This window comes from Orbicella faveolata, unplaced genomic scaffold (assembly GCF_042242905.1).
Source record: "Orbicella faveolata isolate gen_17 unplaced genomic scaffold, um_ofav_v1 contig_15, whole genome shotgun sequence".
Classification (NCBI taxonomy): domain Eukaryota; kingdom Metazoa; phylum Cnidaria; class Anthozoa; order Scleractinia; family Merulinidae; genus Orbicella; species Orbicella faveolata.
Window position 1 is genome coordinate 2,302,233 of NW_028301542.1, and position 21,324 is coordinate 2,323,556.

Genomic DNA, 21,324 nt, shown 5'->3' on the forward strand with positions numbered 1-21,324 from the left:
CTGCTTTGAAGTGTTTCTTCTGTATCTCAACACAATCAAAGAGGTAAAGTTATTGTTCGACCACGGTTCGTGTTAACAGGAAGCGGAAACGTAGTGATGTATCAAATAACCACGTAACTTATCATGTATTTCGTTTTCATAGCTCCAAAGCAAACTCAAGTTTTTTCAATTTATAACGTAGTCACAAAAGAACAGTATTAAGAGCAGCTTCGCCTAAATATCAACTAGACTTGGAAATAGCGAAAAAATCGAATTTCTTCAAACTCGCCCACAATGAAGCCCTACGGGCACTAGTTACAAAAATATCGTTTTAAGTTCGATAAATCAAAAATTATTTTTTTCCGCAATTTTTTCGTTTCGATGCCCCAAATCGGCCAAAATCCATCGAAAATGAGCGGCATATTCAGAGGCTCGTAAACTCAAAAGCAAAAATCTTCATTACAAACTGATTGCACATCGTATTTGTACTTCCTTTCTTGTCTATTTAGAGCTAAATAGATCGTGATTTGATTAGAACTTAAATATTTGACGAATTTTTTTAAGTTAACGACCCAAGACAGCTTTACAAGAGGTCTACATTTAGCCTATTTTCAAATGCTAAAAAGGCGTTCTGGTACACGGCTTTTCCCAAAACGACTAGTTTGGTCTGAAAGAGCATTGTTTCTTCTTCAAATTAGTGAAATAAAATTTTTGGGTAAATAAAATCGCGAGCGCTGAGATAGCGAACTAAATGCAGCACTTCGTCCTGAAAACGTGACCTTTGACCCAAGGGTAACGAAACCGACTACTGCAAGAAAACCAGGAAGAAAAGCAAACGCGTCGTTATTTTGAAACAATTTCTAGTGATATCTCTCCGAAACCATGATTGCAAGAAACTATGTCCAGATATGAAATCTTGCAGGGTCAAAGACGGGGCTAAAGGGCGCATTTTGACACAATAACTTTGTTTGCTCAGAATTGAAGTCAATGACCGTTAACGAATTCCAGTGAAATTTGCAAACTTGAAGTATGTTAGCCGATACTTACCTGAATATTTATATTTATAGAAGAGTCGTCTTCGAGGATTAACCTTCAAAAGAAGCTGGACCCCGATTGGGAAACCTCTAAAAGAAGAAATGTTTAATGTTCCGTGACCTGCCCGCTGCTATAAATTAGCTTAAATTCCATGCACATGCCGACCGCATGTTTGTCGTAAAACTCACTTAACTCCACTGACAGTTTCCATGGGTAACCCCAAAATAAACAATCCCCAAAAATGTAAAGTGAAATTGGCTGTCTTCATGAACAGTTAAAAGCTAGAGTCAAGTTCCATTACCCTTTAAAAGTGCTTGATTCTACTTTGTTCACTCAGTAGTTACTGTCACGTTCGAATACCGCGTAGTATCGGTCATGCCAAAGCACTGCAGACCGTACAGACTGAGTAAGTTTCCCATACAAAGTCTTGTACGCGTTTGTCTATTGAATCAAAAGTCAAATACTGCGCTTGTGCAGCCTGTAGATAAATGACAAACTTTCAGATATATTTAATACTATTTTGTAACTAGACCCAAAAAAAAGGAGTCACAATGAAAAGCCCAAACAAGTGTCTGCAGTCTGCACGGTCTGCACCGTTTTGGCGTGACCGATTCGCGGCATTCGAACGTGAGAGTAGTGAACAAAGTCGACGTAAACAAATAAAATCAAGCACTTTTTAAAGGTAATGGAACTTGACTCTAGCTTCTAACTGTTCATCAAGGCAGCCAATTTCACTTTACATTTTTAGGGATTGTTTATTTTGGGGTTGCCCATGGAAACTGTCAGTGGAGTTCAGTTGATTTTACGACAAACATGCGGTTGGCATGTGCATGGAATCTATAGCATCGGGTAAGTCACGGAATATTACACATTTCTTCTTTTAGAGGTTTCCCAATCGGGGTCCAGTTTCTTTTGAAGGTTAATCCTCGAAGACGACTCTTCTATAAATATAAATATTCAGGTAAGTATCGGCTAACATACTTCAAGTTTGCAAATTTCACTGGAATTCGTTAACGGTCATTGACTTCAATTCTGAGCAAACAAAGTTATTGTGTCAAAATGCGCCCTTTAGCCCCGTCTTTGACCCTGCAAGATTTCATATCTGGACATAGTTTCTTGCAATCATGGTTTCGGAGAGGTATCACTAGAAATTGTTTCAAAATAACGACGCGTTTGCTTTTCTTCCTGGTTTTCAAAAGCACACTAAGTGTTGCTATAATCCAGGTGTCTGTCTTAAGCTGGTCAAGCTAACAGAAAATCTTGGAGCTAGGAACTACTAGAAAATCAAATTCCATAAGGCTCAAGGTGTCCGTATTAAGCGGTCATTCGTTAAGTGGGGTTTAACTGTAGCACTGCAGCTAACAAATACCGTCTGCTATTGAATATAAGGAAAATACAAACGTCAAGGCAATTAGTAACTTGGTAAGTTCATTGAAGCAATGTTCTTTGTACTACATATTTTCCAGTACATACCTGACTGTCAATAACCTGCTAATCCCTAAAACAAACTTGCTATAAAAACATCATAAAGACAATTAAATGTCAAAGAGTATAGTAATAATTTGAGAAACAAAATGTTTCTTCTTTAAATTAAGAAAAGGCAAATCCCCTAAACAGCCTTTTCCCCTATAGTGGAGGTTCTTATTACAACAATTAATCCATAAAGTGGTTTTATAACTTTCTTATTTTGCTAGTCACTCTATTATATAATATAACCACTGGTAAAGTAAACAAAAAAAAAAAAAACGTTTTTTCTTGTCCTTCAAAATAATTCATACAATACAACTTAAGAGATGTACGTATTATTCCCATCCAACTGCAAGACACACAAATTTGTTTTTGTCACCCACCCACCCGTCCCACCTAACCCCAAAACAATTATAGAACAGTTCAACCGATACAGAGCCACACCACAAGCAATTGGGTGAACACTGTATCTCTAACGTTTTACCACAGAAAATAATTCCACATATTAAAAAAACTGCAAACTAAAATAAATTTTGAATTTTGAATTAATGTCCTAGAGTTTCTCTTTTTTTTCATAAAGTACAGTGCTCACTCCAGTATCTGGATGCGATAGTTATTCTTGTCAGACACAACAATTCGGCTATTACTGAGAACTGCTACAGACTCTGGCGAACTGAATTCTCCTAAATTACTGCCCTCTGTTCCAAACTTGCCAACAAACTTTCCACTGAGTTGAAATACTTGTATTCTATTATTACCTGAATCACAGACTATCAGGTGTCCTGACTTGTTCACTGACAAACAATGGGGAAAATTAAACTCCCCGTCCCCTCCACCCTTCTTTCCAAACTTGTACTGAAAGTCTCCATTACAATTAAAAACGTTTATACAGTGTTTACTGTAGTCTGACACTATGAGATATCTATCACACTGAACACAGTGGACAGGACAAGTAAAAGAGCCCTGCTCACCTATCTTCATTAGAAACTTGCCATCAGGAGAAAAGATCTTAATCATGATGTTACCTGCATCAGCAACAATGATGTTTCCATCACTGTCTACAGATAAACCCAAAGGATAAGAGAGCTGACTATCAAGGCTTCCTTTCCCACCAAACATACCCACGTACTCACCCTCCCCACTGAAAATCTGGATCCTATGGTTATCCCAGTCTGCTACGAAAATATTTCCATTTGTATGAAACGTTATTCCCCTAGGAAACTTAAATTCGCCCACTTTGTAACCTTGCCGACCAAACGATCTTAAGTATTTTCCATCACTCTTGAAGATTTGAACTCTGTGGTTCCCACCATCAGTTACAGCTATCTCGTCCCTGGCATTCACTGCCACCCCCCAGGGATACTTAAACATTCCGACAGACGAACCTTCTTTTCCAAAAGAAAAAGCAGGTCTTAACTGAAATAATTTCACATCAATGGAAAAAGGACTATCAAGAACGTGTCCTCCGTTTACCTTTACTGTCACTTTGTATTTGCCTTGATCTTTGGGTGAATAGCTGATTTTGTAGTTTCCATCTTTATTGTCATTTATTCGCACTTCCGTCGCACATTGTCGTCCTTCTTCGTCCCTCATCTCTACCGTTACACGGTCATGTTGATTGTAACACTGCTCTCCCTCTGCGTTTCTAGTGGTCAGAACAAACTGTGCTTCAACTCCAACAGTTCCTTCTTGGAGTCCTTTGCCCTGAGCGACAGATTGACTAGCTTCAGATTGCTGCAGTATTTTCAGTGTTCCAATTTCTTCGGTGTTGACAGTCTTCAACATCTTTACATTTGGCACGAAAACTAAAATCGGAAGATCTTTCAGGTCACGCTCAGTTGGCTTAGTAGTTTGATCAACTCCCTCCAAGATTGTTTGTAATGACTTTTTCACTTGAACGACTTCAGCGTTTGCACTTCGTGTCAAAACCTTATCAGCTTTATCCAACGTTGATTTGATCACCTCTATTTGATTCTCGATCTCGGTCTTCTGGGTTGTTAGACTTTCCAGTGATTTCTTTGTTTGGTCTTCCACCGCTGCAAAAATAGTCTGTTTCTTCGCTTCAATATTGGCAATTAAATTGTCAACAGTCCTCTGAACTTCCCTCTTCACCTCTTCGCCTCGTTGTATGATCTTGGCGTAGTCTTCATCAAGTTTACTAACAGCAGTCAGCTTTGCTTGTAAATTACGCTTCTGTGTTTCAATCATTGATTTCATTTCAATCTTCCGTCTTTCAGCTTCGTCTTCTATGTGCTCCAAAGCATGACCACTGTGGCTTAGAGTGACACAAGTTTGGCAGACCGCCATTTCACAGTTGTTACAAAAGTACTTTAGCTCTTCTTTCTCGTGCCGTTGCTTTGCACAGAACACAGGTCGCTTGAGCACATCCTCATAGTCCTTGTCTTGAAAGTCTTTCAGCGCCAGAACACGGTGATCTTTATTGCTTCGCATGATGTTGTGTGCAGTGACGCACTCTTGACAGTGAAATATGCAACACCGGAAACAATAAGAAGTCTCGGAGCTTTTCTTCTCGCAGTTTCCACACCTTACTTGACCACTTCTGCACTCTTTTATTGCCAACACATCAATCAAGCCATTCAGATAAAAACTGGTTGGAAGATCTTTCAGATCGCCACTTTCAGGTACTCTGCTAACGGCTTGACAATTTGGGCATCTGATGGTGTTGCAGCCATGGCTCGTCCTATGCCATTGTTTCAAGCAGTGCAGACAGAAACTGTGTAAGCATGGCAGATGTTTTGGATCGGTAAATATGTCGGAACACACCGAGCAAGACACTTCTTCACGGAGATTATGGAGCAACGTTTTGATATCCATGTCGTGTTCAGCAACAACCGAGTAAAGCAAGGTTTCGGCGGAACTCAACTCGAAACAATGAAGTCTTGTGACTTTCTTTTCTTTAGCTCTTCTTTGAATCGTGGCTGTTTACGTTTATTATGCTAATCTTTTCCTTTGTTGAAACCAAATTATGCTAATCTTTTGCCTTGTTGAAACCAATCAATAAACGTTGCTTCAAGAGCCTTTGTCATTTTGTTTTGGATACTGATTCTTAATGTGACTCTTAGGGCTCGTTGATCAGATGTCACTAAAACATTGATCAGAATAAAACATTACTGCTTTGGAGTCTGTATTTCAATTCCTTTCTGTCTGAGTAGACTTCATTTGTTTTGTTCACGCGCAAAAGATAGACAGCTCATTTTGTTAGGGTGTGTTGATCAGGCAAAACTCCAAGCAATGGTCTGAACTTACAATCTCTACGGACTCGCGAAGACTCGCGATTATCTGCGAGCAACGTGGTGGACTGTAATTTTCATATGGCAATAGCATCTTATTATCCTCTAAAATCTTTCTGTTTCACCTGCGCCTGTAATGAAAGCCTCATTTCTCCTTACCATCTTATGGCAAATGTAAGAAGACACGTTATGGAAATACAAGACGCAACCATCACAGTTGAAAACGTTTGACTAAAACCCAAATTCTCTCCAAATTATTTACAGAAATATTGTGACTAAGTAAGGAGAAATTTGATATGGATCTTTTTCTTTAGACGGTGAAAATCAGTGGCAAGTTTGAATTAAGAGCTGCTGTGATTTGTAACAGCTGACCTCACTGAAATAGTGAACTATTTTAAGTTAACAATGGAGTGATGTCACACTTTAGCCAAACTGACCAACACTGCTGGAACTTATCCTGGCTTGCGTGGTATAAAACAGCCAAGAGCATTGCGGCTCCCCTCGGATTGGATGCTAGCCCAACACAGATTACTTTCCTCTTAACCTTTCATTAGGTTCTTCTAACATGGTGGTACACTCCTGTGTGGCGAGAGGCACTACAACAGTAAAATGTCAGAGGGGGGCGAGGGAAGGAGGGGTTTGCCCGTCAATTTTTGAAAAGTGACTGCCCACTGCTTATTCCCGGACTGTTTAATCTGGAGTTTAGCTCACTACTTGGGAGGAGGCGACCAAATGAAATAGTCGGGGACTGATGCTCGTGGTCTCGCTAAGAAGCTGGTGTAAATCAATGATTCTGGTCTCACTTATAGGGTGTTCAGGACAAAATCCCCATTAGTTTTAGCTGTCTAAGTGTGCATTTGAAGACCCTGAAGACGTTAACGCTGTGATTTTCGTTTTAATTGGTATTTTGTCGGGATTGAAAATAAAGTTAGAGTTACACCCAGAATCAGGCTCTCCTCTAGAACTTTTATTCAAATTTTTCGACGAGCATCCCCGACATTTTTGTATGGGACTTCCGTAACACCCCCCCTCCCTTACCTCCACCCCGCACCGGGGCTTGCTGGCCGTCTGTACCTCATGCTTATATACATGAGACGTGTAGTTATTCTATTGATGGAAAGAAAAGTGATTTTTGGTCTGACAAGGGTCTTGTGTACCGGTCAACTTATCAGTAGTGAAGAATTTTTAATTAAAGATCGAGGAAGGAACAAATGTTTTCAATGTAGTGTTTCTCGTTGCGTCCTACTAGCAATTATCTAGATACGTTCAACCTTTTTTCTGTCTTGTTGCTATAAGGAGAAGACAGATACTCTTCCATGACAATTAGTAAGAACGTAAACTCATGTCACGTAAAATTAAGCAGCCTCGCATCAAACGATCTGGTTAGCTTTATTAATCCTTCATTCGAAGGCGTTGCAAACGAAAGCGCTTTATCTCATACACACAACTTAGGGGCGTCCCAAGAATACCTTACTAAAGCAAGGGCACTAGCACCGTCATACGTCACTGTTCAAGCGATTCTATTCTTTGGCAGGAAAACAAGGGAAATGTCTGATTGAAACACTGAAGACTAGACAGAGAAACCGAAACAGACACGGCTCCTCGTACGGTACTGATCAGATGAAACGATACTCATTCTTAAATCAGCAATTCGGCCTTGACAGAAATCGATAACTTTTTAGAAGACGAAGGTTCTTATACATGACAAAAGAAGACCAGAACACACGTCGCTTTAACAATACAATATACAGGACCAATTATCAGCAAGCTAACATTTATACACTGTATTGTGTTATTCCTCATTGTTCTTAACCTGCTACGCTTAAGTTTATTTTCCACAGTGAATTCGAGTAGCTATCGAGAGATGGAAGTGGTTTTGAGTTTTGTAGTTTTTGTATAACATGACCTGTAATTTGGTTACCTGCTTACTTGAGTGCTTAGAAACCAAGGACATTGCGACAAACAGCTCCCAGCACATCAAACTCAGTTTCGGCATAACAACCTCCCCTCCCTGGCTAGAAGAACCAGTCAAAGGAAACACGATGTCAACCCCTAATTTATCGGTAGAAATAATAACACGTGCTATTGGTCGAAGGGAGAGAAATTAACAACTGCAAGACCACAGAGGGTTGGAGAGACTGGAGTACATTGTGCTCCGAGAGGCCGTGAAGTTATGTATTGTCTACGCAGACCAAAAAAGAACAACATAAAATGGAAAATATTGCGGAAAAACGGCGATCCAACTCAAAATTTGAATTCAAGAAGAATTCAGATCATAAATACCTTAGTCTAAAGCAAATGTTTCGACATGAAGCCGGAGAAAAACGTTCTCGCTCGCGTTTTGTTATTCTGTGTTTCAGTTGAAAATCCAAGCAACACACGCTTTTTGCTCGCTTGCTGTATACATCATATAGCCTTTCCCATATGTGGCTCTTTTTAGCGTTTACGTCTAATGGAAGAGTATAGTGATGACGAAAAGCATTGAAACATTACTAGCTAAAGGAAAACCTAACAGAGCACCTCACCCAGCCAAAAAGAGAGGAACATAAAACGCTTCAAGAACTACGCCAGTTCATCTTACCAATTGGCAATTTCCATTTGACCCATTTGAGAGTTTAGTTCTCCAATTATGAATTTAACGCAACCGGAAAAAAAGAAACCCTCCGGCAGAATATGAAAATAAGGCTCACTCGCCTTGCCGACCCAGCTAAGAGTAGCGTGCAAGAGATCTGTAGAAATGTTATTTGGAGGGAAACGTAACTGCTTTGAAGTGTGTCTTCTGTAGTTAACAGGAAGCTGAAAAGTAATCATGAATCAAATGATCAAGTGACTTATCAGATATACTCGAATCTCCGGTTGCGACCGCCTCTCGTAAGCGACAAGTTTTCTAAAATACTAAAAGTTTTGAAGTCAAATCATTATATTTAGAACCCCTTGTAAGCGACCACCTCTCGTAAGCGATCGCGACAACTTTTGACGCTCAAAGTTTGAAATTTTCTTTTCTTTTTTAGCCTCCCGTAATCGACCATTGGACAGATAATAGAGTGGAGATTTGGTAACAAGACATTATCGCAAATTCCTAGGTAGCACAAGAGACTGATTTTTTTTTTCAATGGGAAGTACAGGATTTTTTCTCGATATTGAGTTTTTGATGACATGAATAAAACATTTAAAACATGTCGTCTATACAGTTACCAGATATGCTACTGAGGCAAACTTTTGACCAAGTATGGTCTAAGCTCTCGTAAGCGGCATTCTGCCGAAACCGACCACCTAGGACACGTACGCTTGACATTTTGGATAGTTGGTTACGAGTGGTTCGACTGTATTCCGTTTTCTTGGCTCCAAAACAAAGTCAACTTTGTTCGATTTATATCGCCAAGTCACGAAAGAACATAAAAATTAAATAAGCGCCCCCCCCCCCCCCGTCTTCTCTTAATTTGAAATAAGCGCCCGGGGTGCTAATTCGAGGATTTACGGTATTTGTTAATGCTAAAATTCAGTTTAAATGGAATGGCTCGGTTGAACGTTTTGAGTCATTTCTACATCAAAAACTTGGTTTATCAGCAGACGACGTAACGAAGGCTAGCAATGGAGCGTGTACTGTGTGGAAGACTCCATGTGTGACTTTCAATCTTTACACGAAGACCAAAACCCTTCTAGCACAAAGAAAAGCGGCGGATTATACTCGAGATTTACTTCTTCAGACCATCTAAGCAGTTTTAAAATAATCAAAATTCTGCCAAGTCACCAGACGAAACAAACAACATTCACCTCGCCATCGAACATACAACGGGCGGAGTACATCAACAAGCAGGACCGCGAAAACTTAAATTCAGTAGGAATGAGCAAAACACTCATATGATGTGTGACACTGCCGAAAAGTTGTATTTAAGGCTGAAATGCTCTGAAAATTGTCGAATTTGTTCTGAGAAACTAAACGTTTCGGGCTTAGCCCTTCTTCAGTAGGTGGATTTAGCCACGCCATACAAAAAAACTGTACGCGTAAGCACGCACGAAAAGCGCGCGCATGAAGTACAAAGTAAACAAAGGGGAAAACCATTGTTTTAGTGCGCGTAAGTGTAATACGCGCTAGACCCACAGTCACAAGAAATTGAATTTAATATTCACTCCGTTCGGTCGAAGCGTGCCCAGCAGAACTTATCCTGAATTGCGTGGTATAAAGCAGTCAAGGGAATTGCTGCCTCCCCCGGATGGGCTGCTTGTCCAACACAGGTTTCTTAGTTTGTCCTAACAGTGTGGTGCATGGTGATACACTTCTGTGTGACGAGAGGCACTACAACATTAAAATGTCGGGGGGGGGGAGCTTCCCCATCAATTGTCCACACAGTCCCTGCCCACTGCTTATTCCCGGACTGTTTAATCTGGAGGTTAGCTCCCTATCTGCGTGGGATGGATGCTTGTCGTCTCGCAAAGGGGTGTAAATCCATGCTTCTGGTCTCGCTTACGGTGTTCAAAACAAAAACCTCACTATTTTTAGCCACTAGCCGTCAAATATACTTTCTGTGTCTTGTCGTGTGGCCTGTTAATTATAGCTTACTAGTAGTAAGCTGTTTGTCTGCAATTCTTATAACGATACACTTTTCCATCTCGGAAAGGCCACTGAACAGAAGAACGGGAGAAATTAAACCAAGGCTCATGTTATGCTCATTGATAAGGGACCCGTTCATCAATGAGCATGCATCTTGTTAAAAAGCTGCCAAAGAACCAAACCACCTAAAGCATCAAATCAGCCCCAAAATAATCAGCTTCAAAGCCACAGAGGCTTTGTTACTTTGCCATATTTTCAAGGAATCTCTGAAAAAATTGCAAGAACTTTAGGACAATTCGACGTAAATGTTGCTCATAAACCCGTCAAGACGGTTGGTTCGATCCTGAAGAAACCGAAGGATAAATTCGATCAAGACCTGTCAACTGGTGTCGTGTATAAAATCAATTGTAAAAACTGTGAAAAACTTTACATCGGTCAAACATCCAGAGCACTGAGATCTAGAACAAAAGAACATAAAAGAGCCGTCCTCACATGTGACAAGAACTCTCTTTTGGCGCAACACTGTATGAAAAACAACCACGAATTTGATTTTGATAATGTCAAGGTCATAGACCGCTGTCCCTTGTGGTCGCGTAGATTGTTCTTGGAAGCGTGGCATTCCATTCGCGAACCGAACTCAATTAATGACCACGCGCATATTCCAGACATTTACAAAATGCTAAATTAATCCCTAGCGAGTTCCTCATATTCTTATAAACATCTCATTCACATTTAGACGCCATTAACATTCATTTCATCACTGAAGAAGGTTATAGTATTTTAGCCGAAACGTCTATTTTAAGATTTTTAAGTCAGTGACAACAACTTTTAAGATTTTATGCATGTTGTTAGTTTCTCCGTTTTCATTATCTGCATAGCACGCGTTTGAGGAATAATATGGGGCGAGTGTGAGGGGTGTTCGGGGAAGGAATTGAATTGCCTTCGGCTTGCGGCGCTCTTTTCGTTTCCTGGCGTGTGGCGACCCGTGCGCGTGTTCTCGCTTTTGTATGTCGCTTCCTGTTATTACTCGAGTTCATGGGCCGGAAATAAAAACCATGTTTGTAAGATTCATAAGCGAAGTTGTTAAAGAGCAACTTTGTTTAAATAATTGTTTGCTCAGTACTTAAGATATAGAACAATTTTTCCGTGTTTACATGGCCTCATCTTAACAAGAGGAGGGTTCGGAGAATTCGAGACAGTTATGCAAGCCCTCGACTACGTCTCGGGTTTGCGTAACTTTCGAGAATTCTCCTAACCCCCGAGTGTTTAGATGAGGCTATGTAAACACGGAAAAAGCGTTCTTTTGCTTTATAAAATAATTCTCAAAAATAGCGCGAATCTAAAACGTCACAACCCAGTTTACATACTCTCATCTAAACACACCTATCGACCAATAAGAGCGCGCGTAGTATCTCAGTTATTTTATAAAGAGGAAATATTGCTCTCGTTCTGTTGTTACAGGTTCTCACCTTTGGCTTGCTAACTTTTCTCAAAAGTAAACCAAACAATTCCCTTCTCAAGAAACAGTTAAAACTGGATGCATATAACAACTTGACTTAACTTACACTTTATTTCAGTTTCTCACATCAAGTTAATGATGATTTAACAATAATCTCATACTAAAAGCTGTTCACTACTGTTCATCATTGCTAACAGCTCTTTCTACAAAACGTATCTTCATTAAAGCAGCTAATCTTAAAGTTGCAATAAACTAAAGCTAAAAATACAAACTTTAAAAATATATATTTTAACCTACAGATACAGTCGAACCCCGTTTTCTCAAACATCGTCAGAAGTACACTAAGTGTTGCTATAATCCAGGTGTCAGTCTTAAGCTGGTCAAGCTAACAGAAAATCTTGGAGCTAGAAACTAAAATCAATTTCCATAAGGCTCAAGGTGTCAGTATTAAGCGGTCATTCGTAAAGTGGGGTTTAACTGTAGCACTGCAGCTAACAAATACTGCTATTGAGTATAAGGAAAATACAAACGTCAAGGCAATTAGTAACTTGGTAAGTTCATTGAAGCAATGTTCATTGTACTACATATTTTTCAGTACATACCTGACTGTCAATAACCTGCTAATCCCTGAAACAAACTTGCTATAAAAACATCATAAAGACAATCAAATGTCAAAGGGTATAGTAATAATTTGAGAAACAAAATGTTTCTTCTTTAAATTAAGAAAAGGCAAATCCCCTAAACAGCCTTTTCCCCTATAGTGGAGGTTCTTATTACAACAATTGATCTATAAAGTAGCTTTATTACTTTCTTATTTTGCTAGTCACTCTATTATATAATATAACCACTGGTAAAGTAAACAAAAAAAAAAAACGTTTTTTCTTGTCCTTCAAACTAATTCATACAACACAACTTAAGAGATGTACGTATTATTCCCATCCAACTGCAAGACACACAAATTTGTTTTTGTCACCCACCCACCCGTCCCACTTAACCCCAAAACAGTTATAGAACAGTTCAACCGATACAGAGCCACACCATCTCTAACGTTTTATCACAGAAAATAATTCCACATATTAAACAAACTGAAAACTAAAATAAATTTTGAATTTTGAATTTTGAATTAATGTCCTGGAGTTTCTCTTTTTTCATAAAGTACAGTGCTCACTCCAGTATCTGGATGCGATGGTTACCCAGGTCGCTCACAACAATTCGGCCATTACTGAGAACAGCTACAGACGCTGGATTAATGAATTCTCCTAAATTACTGCCCTCTGTTCCAAACTTGCCAACAAACTTTCCACTGAGTTCAAATACTTGTATTCTATTATTACCTGAATCACAGACCATCAGGTGTCCTGACTTGTTCACTGACAAACAATGGGGATTCTTAAACTCCCCGTCCCCTCCACCCTCCTTTCCAAACTTGTACTGAAAGTCTCCATTACAATTAAAAACCTTTATACAGTGTTCACTCCAGTCTGACACTATGAGATATCTATCACACTGAACACAGTGGATAGGACAAGTAAAAGAACCCTGCCCGCCTATCTTCATTAGAAACTTGCCATCAGGAGAAAAGATCTTAATCATGTTGTTACCTGCATCAGCAACAATGATGTTTCCATTACTGTCTACAGATAAACCCCAAGGATTACAGAGCTGACTATCAAGGCTTCCTTGCCCACCAAACATACCCACGTACTCACCCTCCCCACTGAAAATCTGGATCCTATGGTTATGCCAGTCTGCTACGAAAATATTTCCATTTGTATGAAACGTTATTCCCATAGGATACTTAAATTCGCCCGCTTTGTTACCTTCCCGACCAAAAGATCTTAAGTATTTTCCATCACTCTTGAAGATTTGAACTCTGTGTTTCCAACGATCAGTTACAGCTATCTCGTCCCTGGCATTCACTGCCACCCCCCAGGGATACTTAAACATTCCGACAGACGAACCTGCTTTTCCAAAAGAAAAAGCAGCTCTTAACTGAAATAATTTCACATCAATGGAAAAAGGACTATCAAGAACATGTCCTCCGTTTACCTTTACTGTCACTTTGTATTTGCCTTGATCTTTGGGTGAATAGCTGATTTTGTAGCTTCCATCCTTATTGTCATTTATTCGCACTTCCGTCGCGCATTCTCGTCCTTCTTCGTCGCTGATCTCTACCGTTACACGATCATGTTTATTGTAACACTGCTCTCCCTCTGCGTTTCTAGTGGTCAGAACAAACTGTGCTTCAACTCCAACAGTTCCTTCTTCGAGTCCTTTGCCCTCAGCGACGGATTGACTAGCTTCAGTTTGCTGCAGTATTTTCAGTGTTCCAATTTCTTCGGTGTTGACAGTCTTCAACATCTTTAGATTTGGCACGAAAACTAAAATCGGAAGATCTTTCAGGTCACGCTCAGTTGGCTTAGTAGTTTGATCAACTCCCTCCAAGATTGTTTGTAATGACTTTTTTACTTGAACGACTTCAGCGTTTGCACTTCGTGTCAAAACTTTATCAGCTTTATCCAACGTTGATTTGATCACCTCTATTTGATTCTCGATCTCGGTCTTCTGGGTTGTTAGACTTTCGAGTGATTTCTTTGTTTGGTCTTCCACCGCTGCAAAAATAGTCTGTTTCTTCGCTTCAATATTGGCAATTAAATTGTCAACAGTCCTCTGAACGTCCCTCTTTACCTCTTCGCCTCGTTGTATGATCTTCGCGTAGTCTTCATCAAGTTTACTAACAGCAGTCAGCTTTGCTTGTAAATTACGCTTCTGTGTTTCAATCATTGATTTCATTTCAATCTTTTGTCTTTCAGCTTCGTCTTCTATGTGCTCCAAAGAATGACCAGGATGATCCATCAAAACACAAGATTGGCAAACGGCCGCTTCACAGTTCTTACAAAAGTACTTTAGCTCTTCTTTCTCGTGCCGTTGCTTTGTACAGAACACAGGTCGCTTTAGCACATCCTCATAGTCCTTGTCTTCAAAGTCTTTCAGCGCCAGAACACGATGATCTTTATTGCTTCGCATGATGTTGTGTGCAGTTACGCACTCTTGACAGTGAAATATGCAACACTGGAAACAATAAGAAGTGGCAGAGCTTTTCTTCTCGCAGTTCCCACATCTTACTTGACTACTTCTACACTCTTTGATTGCCAGCACATCAATCAAGCCATTCAGATAAAAACTGGTTGGAAGATCTTTCAGATCGCCACTTTCAGGTACTCTGCTAACGGCTTGACAATTTGGGCATCTGATGGTGTCGCGGCCATGGCTCGTCCTATGCCATTGTTTCAAGCAGTGCAGACAGAAACTGTGTAAACATGGCAGATGTTTTGGATCGGTAAATATGTCGGAACACACCGAGCAAGACACTTCTTCACGGAGATTATGGAGCAACGTTTTGATATCCATGTCGTGTTCAGCAACAAGCGAGTAAAGCAAGGTTTTCGCGGAACTCAACCCGAAACAATGAAGTCTTGTGACTTTCTTTTTTTAGCTTTTCTTGGAATCGTGGCTGTTTATTATGCTAATCTTTGCGCTTGTTCAAGCCAATCATGGAACGTTGCTCTAAAGAGCCTTTGTCATTTTGTCTTGGATACTGATTCCTAAGAATGTGACCCCGAGGTACATCGTTTAAGCTCGTTGATCAGATGTCACTAAAACATTGATCAGAACAAAAGAGAAATTCTTTGGAGTCTGTATTTCAATTCCTTTCTGTCCGAATAGGCTTCATTTGTTTTGATCACGCGCAAAAGATGGACAGCTCATTTTGTTAGGGTCTGTTGGTCAGACAGAACTTCAAGCAATGGTTTGAACTTACAATCTCTACGGAGTCGCGAAGAGTCGCGATTATCTGCGAGTCACGCGTTCCTCGTGAGCTGGTTCGCACGCCGCGCGTCGATCTCTCACGAGAGGAAAAATGCTTCTTGGCAGTCTGTTATGATCAAAACTACTTATGTCATTATGGACTGTAATTTTCATATGGCAACGGCATGTTATCCATCCTCTAAAATCTTTCCGTTTTATCTCTGCCTGTGATGAAAGCCTCATTTCTCCTTACCATCTTATGGCAAATGTAAGAAGACACGTTATGGGAATACAAGACTCAATCATCACAGTTAAAAGCGTTTGACTAAAACCCAAATTCTCTCAAAATTATTTAAAGAAATATCGTGACTCATTAAGAAGAAATTTGATATCGATCTTTTTCTTTGGACGGTGAAAATCAGTAGCAAGTTTGAATTAAGAGCTGTTGTGATTTGTAATAGCTGATCACACTGAAATAGTGAGCTATTTTCAGTTAATAATGGAGTGATGTCACACTTTAGCCAAACTGACCAACACTGCTGGAACTTATCCTGACTTGCGTGGTATAAAGCAGTCCAGAGTATTGCGGCTTCCCCCGGATTGGATGCTAGTCCAACACAGGTTACTTTCCTCCCAACATTTTCTTAGTTTGTCCCAACAGTTTGGTGCATGGTGGTACACTCCTGTGTGACGAGAGGCACTACAACAGTAAAATGTTGGGGGGGGGGGGGGTGGGGGAACTTCCCCATCAATTGTCCACACTGTCATTGCCCACTGCTTATACCCGGACTGCTTAATCTGGAGTTTGGCTCGCTTTCCGCGTGGTGGATCGGAGGGGGCTTTCATGTGAAATAGTCGGGGATGGATGTTCGTCGGCTCGCTAAGGGGCGTAAATCCATGCTTCTGGCCTCACTAAGGGACAAAACCTCACTATTTTTAGCCGCTAGCCGTCAAATATACTTTTGTGTCTTGCCTTGTGGCTTGTTATTTATAGGTTACTTTAGTAGTAAGCTATACTCGTCTACAATCCTTACAACGATACACGTTTCCATCCCGGAAACGCAAGTAAACAGAAGAACGAGAGAAATCAAACCAAGGTTCATGTTATGCTCTTCGATAAGGTCTTCATTCGTTAATTAACAGTTTGTTAGTTTCTCCGTTTTCATTATCTGCATAGCAAGCGCTTGAGGAATAATATGGCGCGAGTTTGAGCGATGTTCGGGGAAGGAAATGAATTTCCCTGTCCCTCTCTTGCAGGCGCTCTTTCCTTTTCCTCGCTTGTAGTAACCCGCGAGCGTGTTCTCGCTTTGGTGCACTCCTTCCGGTCATTACTCGAGTTCATGAGCCGAAAATAAAAACCATGTTTGTAAGATCTATGAGCGAAGTTGTAAAGGAACAAATACAACAAAGATTATTGTTTGCTCAGTACAAAGGAAACATTGCTTTCGTTCTGTTGTTATTAGTTTATGGATTTCACCTTTGGCTCGCAAATTTCTCTTAAAAGTAAACAAAACAATTCGCTCCTCGAGCAACAGTGATAACTGAAGGCATATTACAGTTTCACTTAACTTACACTTTATTTCAGTTTCTCACATCGTGAAAGTAAATGAACATGACGAGATTCATGCGATTCTGAAATTCGCAGCAGGGTATGGGTTATAATTTCCGGTGGGTTGTGTTACGAGATCGAAAATTCTGTCATCGCTGTGTAGTTTGCGGTAATCGACCTGTCACGCATCTCAACGCAAGAGTAAAAGAAGAAGACCGGACAAAAAATAGTCATGCATTGCGAATGGTTAATTATTATGACAGCGATAATAGCATTTAAGATTGAGCGCCGGAGAGAATGGTCGTATGTGAACTATTATCCGTATTCACAAGTGTTCGGATACTACGCAAACCGGACGCAATTTCGAGTGAATTGTCTTACAGACCGAATCCTATAACTACCGTAGCAAGAACAGTTTATCCATGGTATTGTTGAAGTTCGCACCGACCTTACCAAATCGATCACATTTGGCGCCAAGGTCGATGGACCTCGATGGTTTGGCTCGGAAAGGAAAGGTATACGGTTGGTTTCCACTAGTTCTGACATTCTTGCTAACCCAATTCGACGGTAAAAATCTACAAGGCGATGAATGATCGTTTCAGTGGAGTTCAAAATAATCAAACTTTGATAAATTCCCTTCCAATCGATGAAATGGCGGGAACTGGTGAGATTTCCGCCTACTTGCTCGAGACGCCGCCACCTTCACCAGAAAATATAAAGCGTGTTCAAGTCCTGCAATGTCGAAGCAAGTCTGGTTAAACAAGCGTTGGAAGCCTTGAAAGAGTTCGAAAAATGCTAAATGGTCCTAGGATCGATCCTCAGCTAAAAATGAAGTGAGTGTAAATCCTCATTGCATCACAGCGAGTAAGTCTATTGTTGTCATTGTCACTAAAACACAAGTGTCACAGCGAGTGTAGTTTCAAACACTACGTAATGGCTAAATTAAGCATTTTTTTTGCCCTGCCTATTCAAGGTTACACATCCATTGAATTTTGACCACTAGATACACTTAAAAATATCTTAAATGTTCATTTTATTACTAATTGATTACTAATTGATTATTGAAATATTACTAAACTTGAGAATTTAATTTTGATTTGGCACCAAATATTGTTAAGCCTCATCCCTGAAGCAAGAGAGCAGCTTAGCCTCTCTAGGCTGTGGTTCTGTGAGAATTTATTCTCCGTCTGTTTCATGTGGAACAAACCGTCAAGCTTATTTAAATATACTTTCAGGCATAATTTTGAGGATTTAAATTTTAATTGTGTTGACACCTAAATGATATTGGTTTGGCTTAATCCCTGAAGCAGCAGAGCAGCTTAGCCTCTTTAGGCTGTGGTTCTGTGAGAATTCATTCTCCGGGTGTTTCATTGGGAAGAAAAAGTCAGGCTTACTGAAATTAAACATTAATACATAATTTTTGATCAATGATTTAAATCTTAATTGTTTCGATACCAAAACAATATTGTTTAGCTTAATCCCTGAAGCAGCAGAGCAGCTTAGCCTCTTTAGGCTGTGGTTCTGTGAGAATTTATTCTCCGGGTGTTTCATTGGGAACTAACAGTCAAGCTCATTTAAATATACTTTCATGCATAAAGTTGAGGATTTAAATCTTACAGCAATTGTATTGACACCCAAATGATATTGTTTGGCTCAATCCCTGAAGCAGCAGAGCAGCTTAGCCTCTTTAGGCTGTGGTTCTGTGAGAATTTATTCTCCGGGTGTTTCACTGGGAACTAACAGTCAAGCTCATTAAATTATACTTTTATGCATAATTTTGAGGATTTAAATCTTAAATTATTTTATTGACACCCAAATGATATTGTTTGGCTCAATCCCTGAAGCTGCAGAGCAGCTTAGCCTCTTCAGGCTGTGGTTCTGTGAGAATTCATTCTCCGGGTGTTTCTTTGGGAACTAACAGTCAAGCTTATTTAAATATACTTTCATGCATAATTTTGAGGTTTTAAATCTTAATTGTATTGACACCCAAATGACATTGTTTGGTTTAATCCCTGAAGCAGCAGAGCAGCTTAGCCTCTTTAGGCTGTGGTTCTGTGAGAATTTACTCTCCGGGTGTTTCATTGGGAACTAACAGTCAAGCTCATTAAATTATACTTTCATGCATAATTTTGAGGATTTAAATCTTAATAGTTTGCCTGGAATAATGAAATACAGTTGTTATTATTAAATGTGATTTATCTGAGCTGAGCAGAAGAAAAATCCAGGGAACTGAGAGATTAGTGTACCATTAGTCCCTTTAATATCTTTTATGCTGTCTGACGATGTACTTTTCCAACGTAGAGTCCCACAGTTAGTATCCATAAGTGAAAGTGTCCAACACGGGACACCATAATTTATTAGTTCGCAACACTCCCAAGTTTCTCTACCTTGCCCTTCTCACCAATTATTATTTCAGAGAGTGAAGAGAGGTTTGCTTTGTACTTTTCTTTTTCTTTGTAGCTTCCAGGGCAGCACGACCTCACAGTTGAGGAGACGACCCTTTTCTCGTTCGAGTGCAAGCGACTTAAAGGGGATACGAGGCTTGACAGTCCCTCTTTTTTCTTATATCATCACACGCAACTCGCGCTTTTTGCTCACCTCGCGCTTGACCATGTTGACTGTCTCTTTGTCAAGATAATTTAAAAGTTCTACATTTCTCGGCCCTGGTAATTAGAACGTGATGGTGTCAACTCATTGTGCGGCAATTTTCTAAAAATTTGCGGCACAATTCAAGTACTTAAAAGTACTTACCGGGAGCATTGGGATTGTGCGTAAAGCCGATTCCCTACGCTATTTCTGTCAGCCGTTCCAAATACTGCAGATCATGCTCTTTTAGAAGGCGAGGATGAACTTTCGGAGCTGTTTTATTTGGTAACGAAAACTCAGTTCTGCTTGGTGTATCATTTCCAGGTTGCTTTGTGTCGAAATGTTTCTCTAATGACTTCCTTATTTTAGATTCCTTTTAACAAAGGGGACATGTCACGTAGATCTAAGAACAAGTAGAGCCAAACTTATGATTTCGTCACTTCTCCAAACGAAAATCTCTTGCTGTCGAAACTAAGAAACTCCGTACAAATCTTCGCACCAGAGATCTTAACTGGTGAAAGGGGACTGAGCCGTAGGAGCAGTATTTACCGCTTTAGAAAGGTTTGTAATGTCCATTAAGTGATCAGTCTATCCAGAGTTCCGGCCAGATTTAAAGGCTATTGTTTAAATTTGTGAATAGAATAGTACGCCGTTATACTTGGTAAAAATACCTGTTGAAATTCTTGTTCTTACTTTATTTCGAGCGGTTCGTGTGCCATATTTTGCGAGTTGTTTTGCATGGAAAAAAGCGATTGCAAAAAAACTCACTCCTGACCAATCAAACATTAATTGAACACCGAATTTAATTCCTGCGATGCCCAAGGACACCGTGTTGTTTTGTTTACAGCGAAGAAGCGTCCTCTATTAACAAATACATTTACCGGCATCTGAAGCGGCCGGTTTTTCAATTTATCCGCTGAATAATCTCAGTGTTTTGTCTTCGCAGATAAATGAGAAAAATGAAAATGTCTGTTTGTGCCCTTGTTTCTGAGCCTGTATTCATTCGATCAACTTGACGGGTTCGTGTTTCTGTTGTCAGATCGCGGTCTGATTAAATTGATTTCTTAACACGTCTCTTGCGAAGAGGCGTCAAAGAATTTCATTCCCACTGTTAAGCTACGTGTCGAATAAACTAGGACCCCTGCCGATGTTCTACGGTTCAACCGTAGAACATCGGCAGGGGTCCATGATTTCAGATCCTCATGAATCTCGTAGTGTTTTACAATTATTTTATGTCCAAAGCTATTCACCATTGTTCATCATTGCTAACAGCTCTTTCTATAAAACGTTTTACCATTAAAGCAGCTAACTCTAAAGTTCCAATAAACCAAAGCTAGGGATGTAAACTTTAAAAATATATATTAACCTACAGATAAAGTCGAACCCCGTTTTCTCAGACAACGTCGGGAGCACTCTAAGTGTTGATATAATCCAGGCGTCTCTCTTAAGCTGGTCAAGTTAACAGAAGATGTTGGAGCTAAGAGCTAAAATCAATTTCCTTCATCTCCAGGTGTCCGTATTAAGCGGTCATTCGTAAAGTGGGGTTTAACTGTAGCACTGTAGCTAACAAATACTGTTATTGAGTATAAGGAAAATACAAACTTTAAGGCTAATAGTGACTCAGTAAGTTCATTGAAGC

The 21,324-nt window shown here is 39.9% G+C and overlaps 2 protein-coding genes and 1 long non-coding RNA gene across 3 annotated transcripts; 1 reads left to right on the top strand and 2 right to left on the bottom strand.

Moving 5' to 3' along the window:
• Positions 1-1,765: 1,765 nt before the first annotated feature.
• LOC149113104 (E3 ubiquitin-protein ligase TRIM45-like) lies at positions 1,766-5,395 on the bottom strand. Its single transcript, XM_089287884.1, has one exon. It carries the CDS (start codon positions 5,314-5,316, stop codon positions 3,070-3,072), a length of 2,247 nt encoding a protein of 748 aa, XP_089144010.1. The 5' UTR covers positions 5,317-5,395; the 3' UTR covers positions 1,766-3,069.
• Positions 5,396-11,835: 6,440 nt separating this feature from the next.
• LOC149113105 (E3 ubiquitin-protein ligase TRIM45-like) lies at positions 11,836-15,708 on the bottom strand. The gene has a single exon (XM_089287892.1). The coding sequence runs from the start codon at positions 15,152-15,154 to the stop codon at positions 12,908-12,910; it is 2,247 nt and encodes a 748-aa protein (XP_089144018.1). The 5' UTR covers positions 15,155-15,708; the 3' UTR covers positions 11,836-12,907.
• Positions 15,709-17,274: 1,566 nt separating this feature from the next.
• Positions 17,275-20,363, top strand: LOC149113106 (uncharacterized). The gene is made up of 2 exons (XR_016206678.1): positions 17,275-17,932; positions 19,560-20,363. It is a non-coding gene; the product is annotated as an uncharacterized LOC149113106 (long non-coding RNA).
• Positions 20,364-21,324: the final 961 nt, after the last annotated feature.

Excerpts from the sequence above, each read along its gene's own strand:
- LOC149113104 (XM_089287884.1), bottom strand. The coding sequence starts at position 5,316 with ATGGATATCAAAACGTTGCTCCATAATCTCCGTGAAGAAGTGTCTTGC.
- LOC149113105 (XM_089287892.1), bottom strand. The coding sequence starts at position 15,154 with ATGGATATCAAAACGTTGCTCCATAATCTCCGTGAAGAAGTGTCTTGC.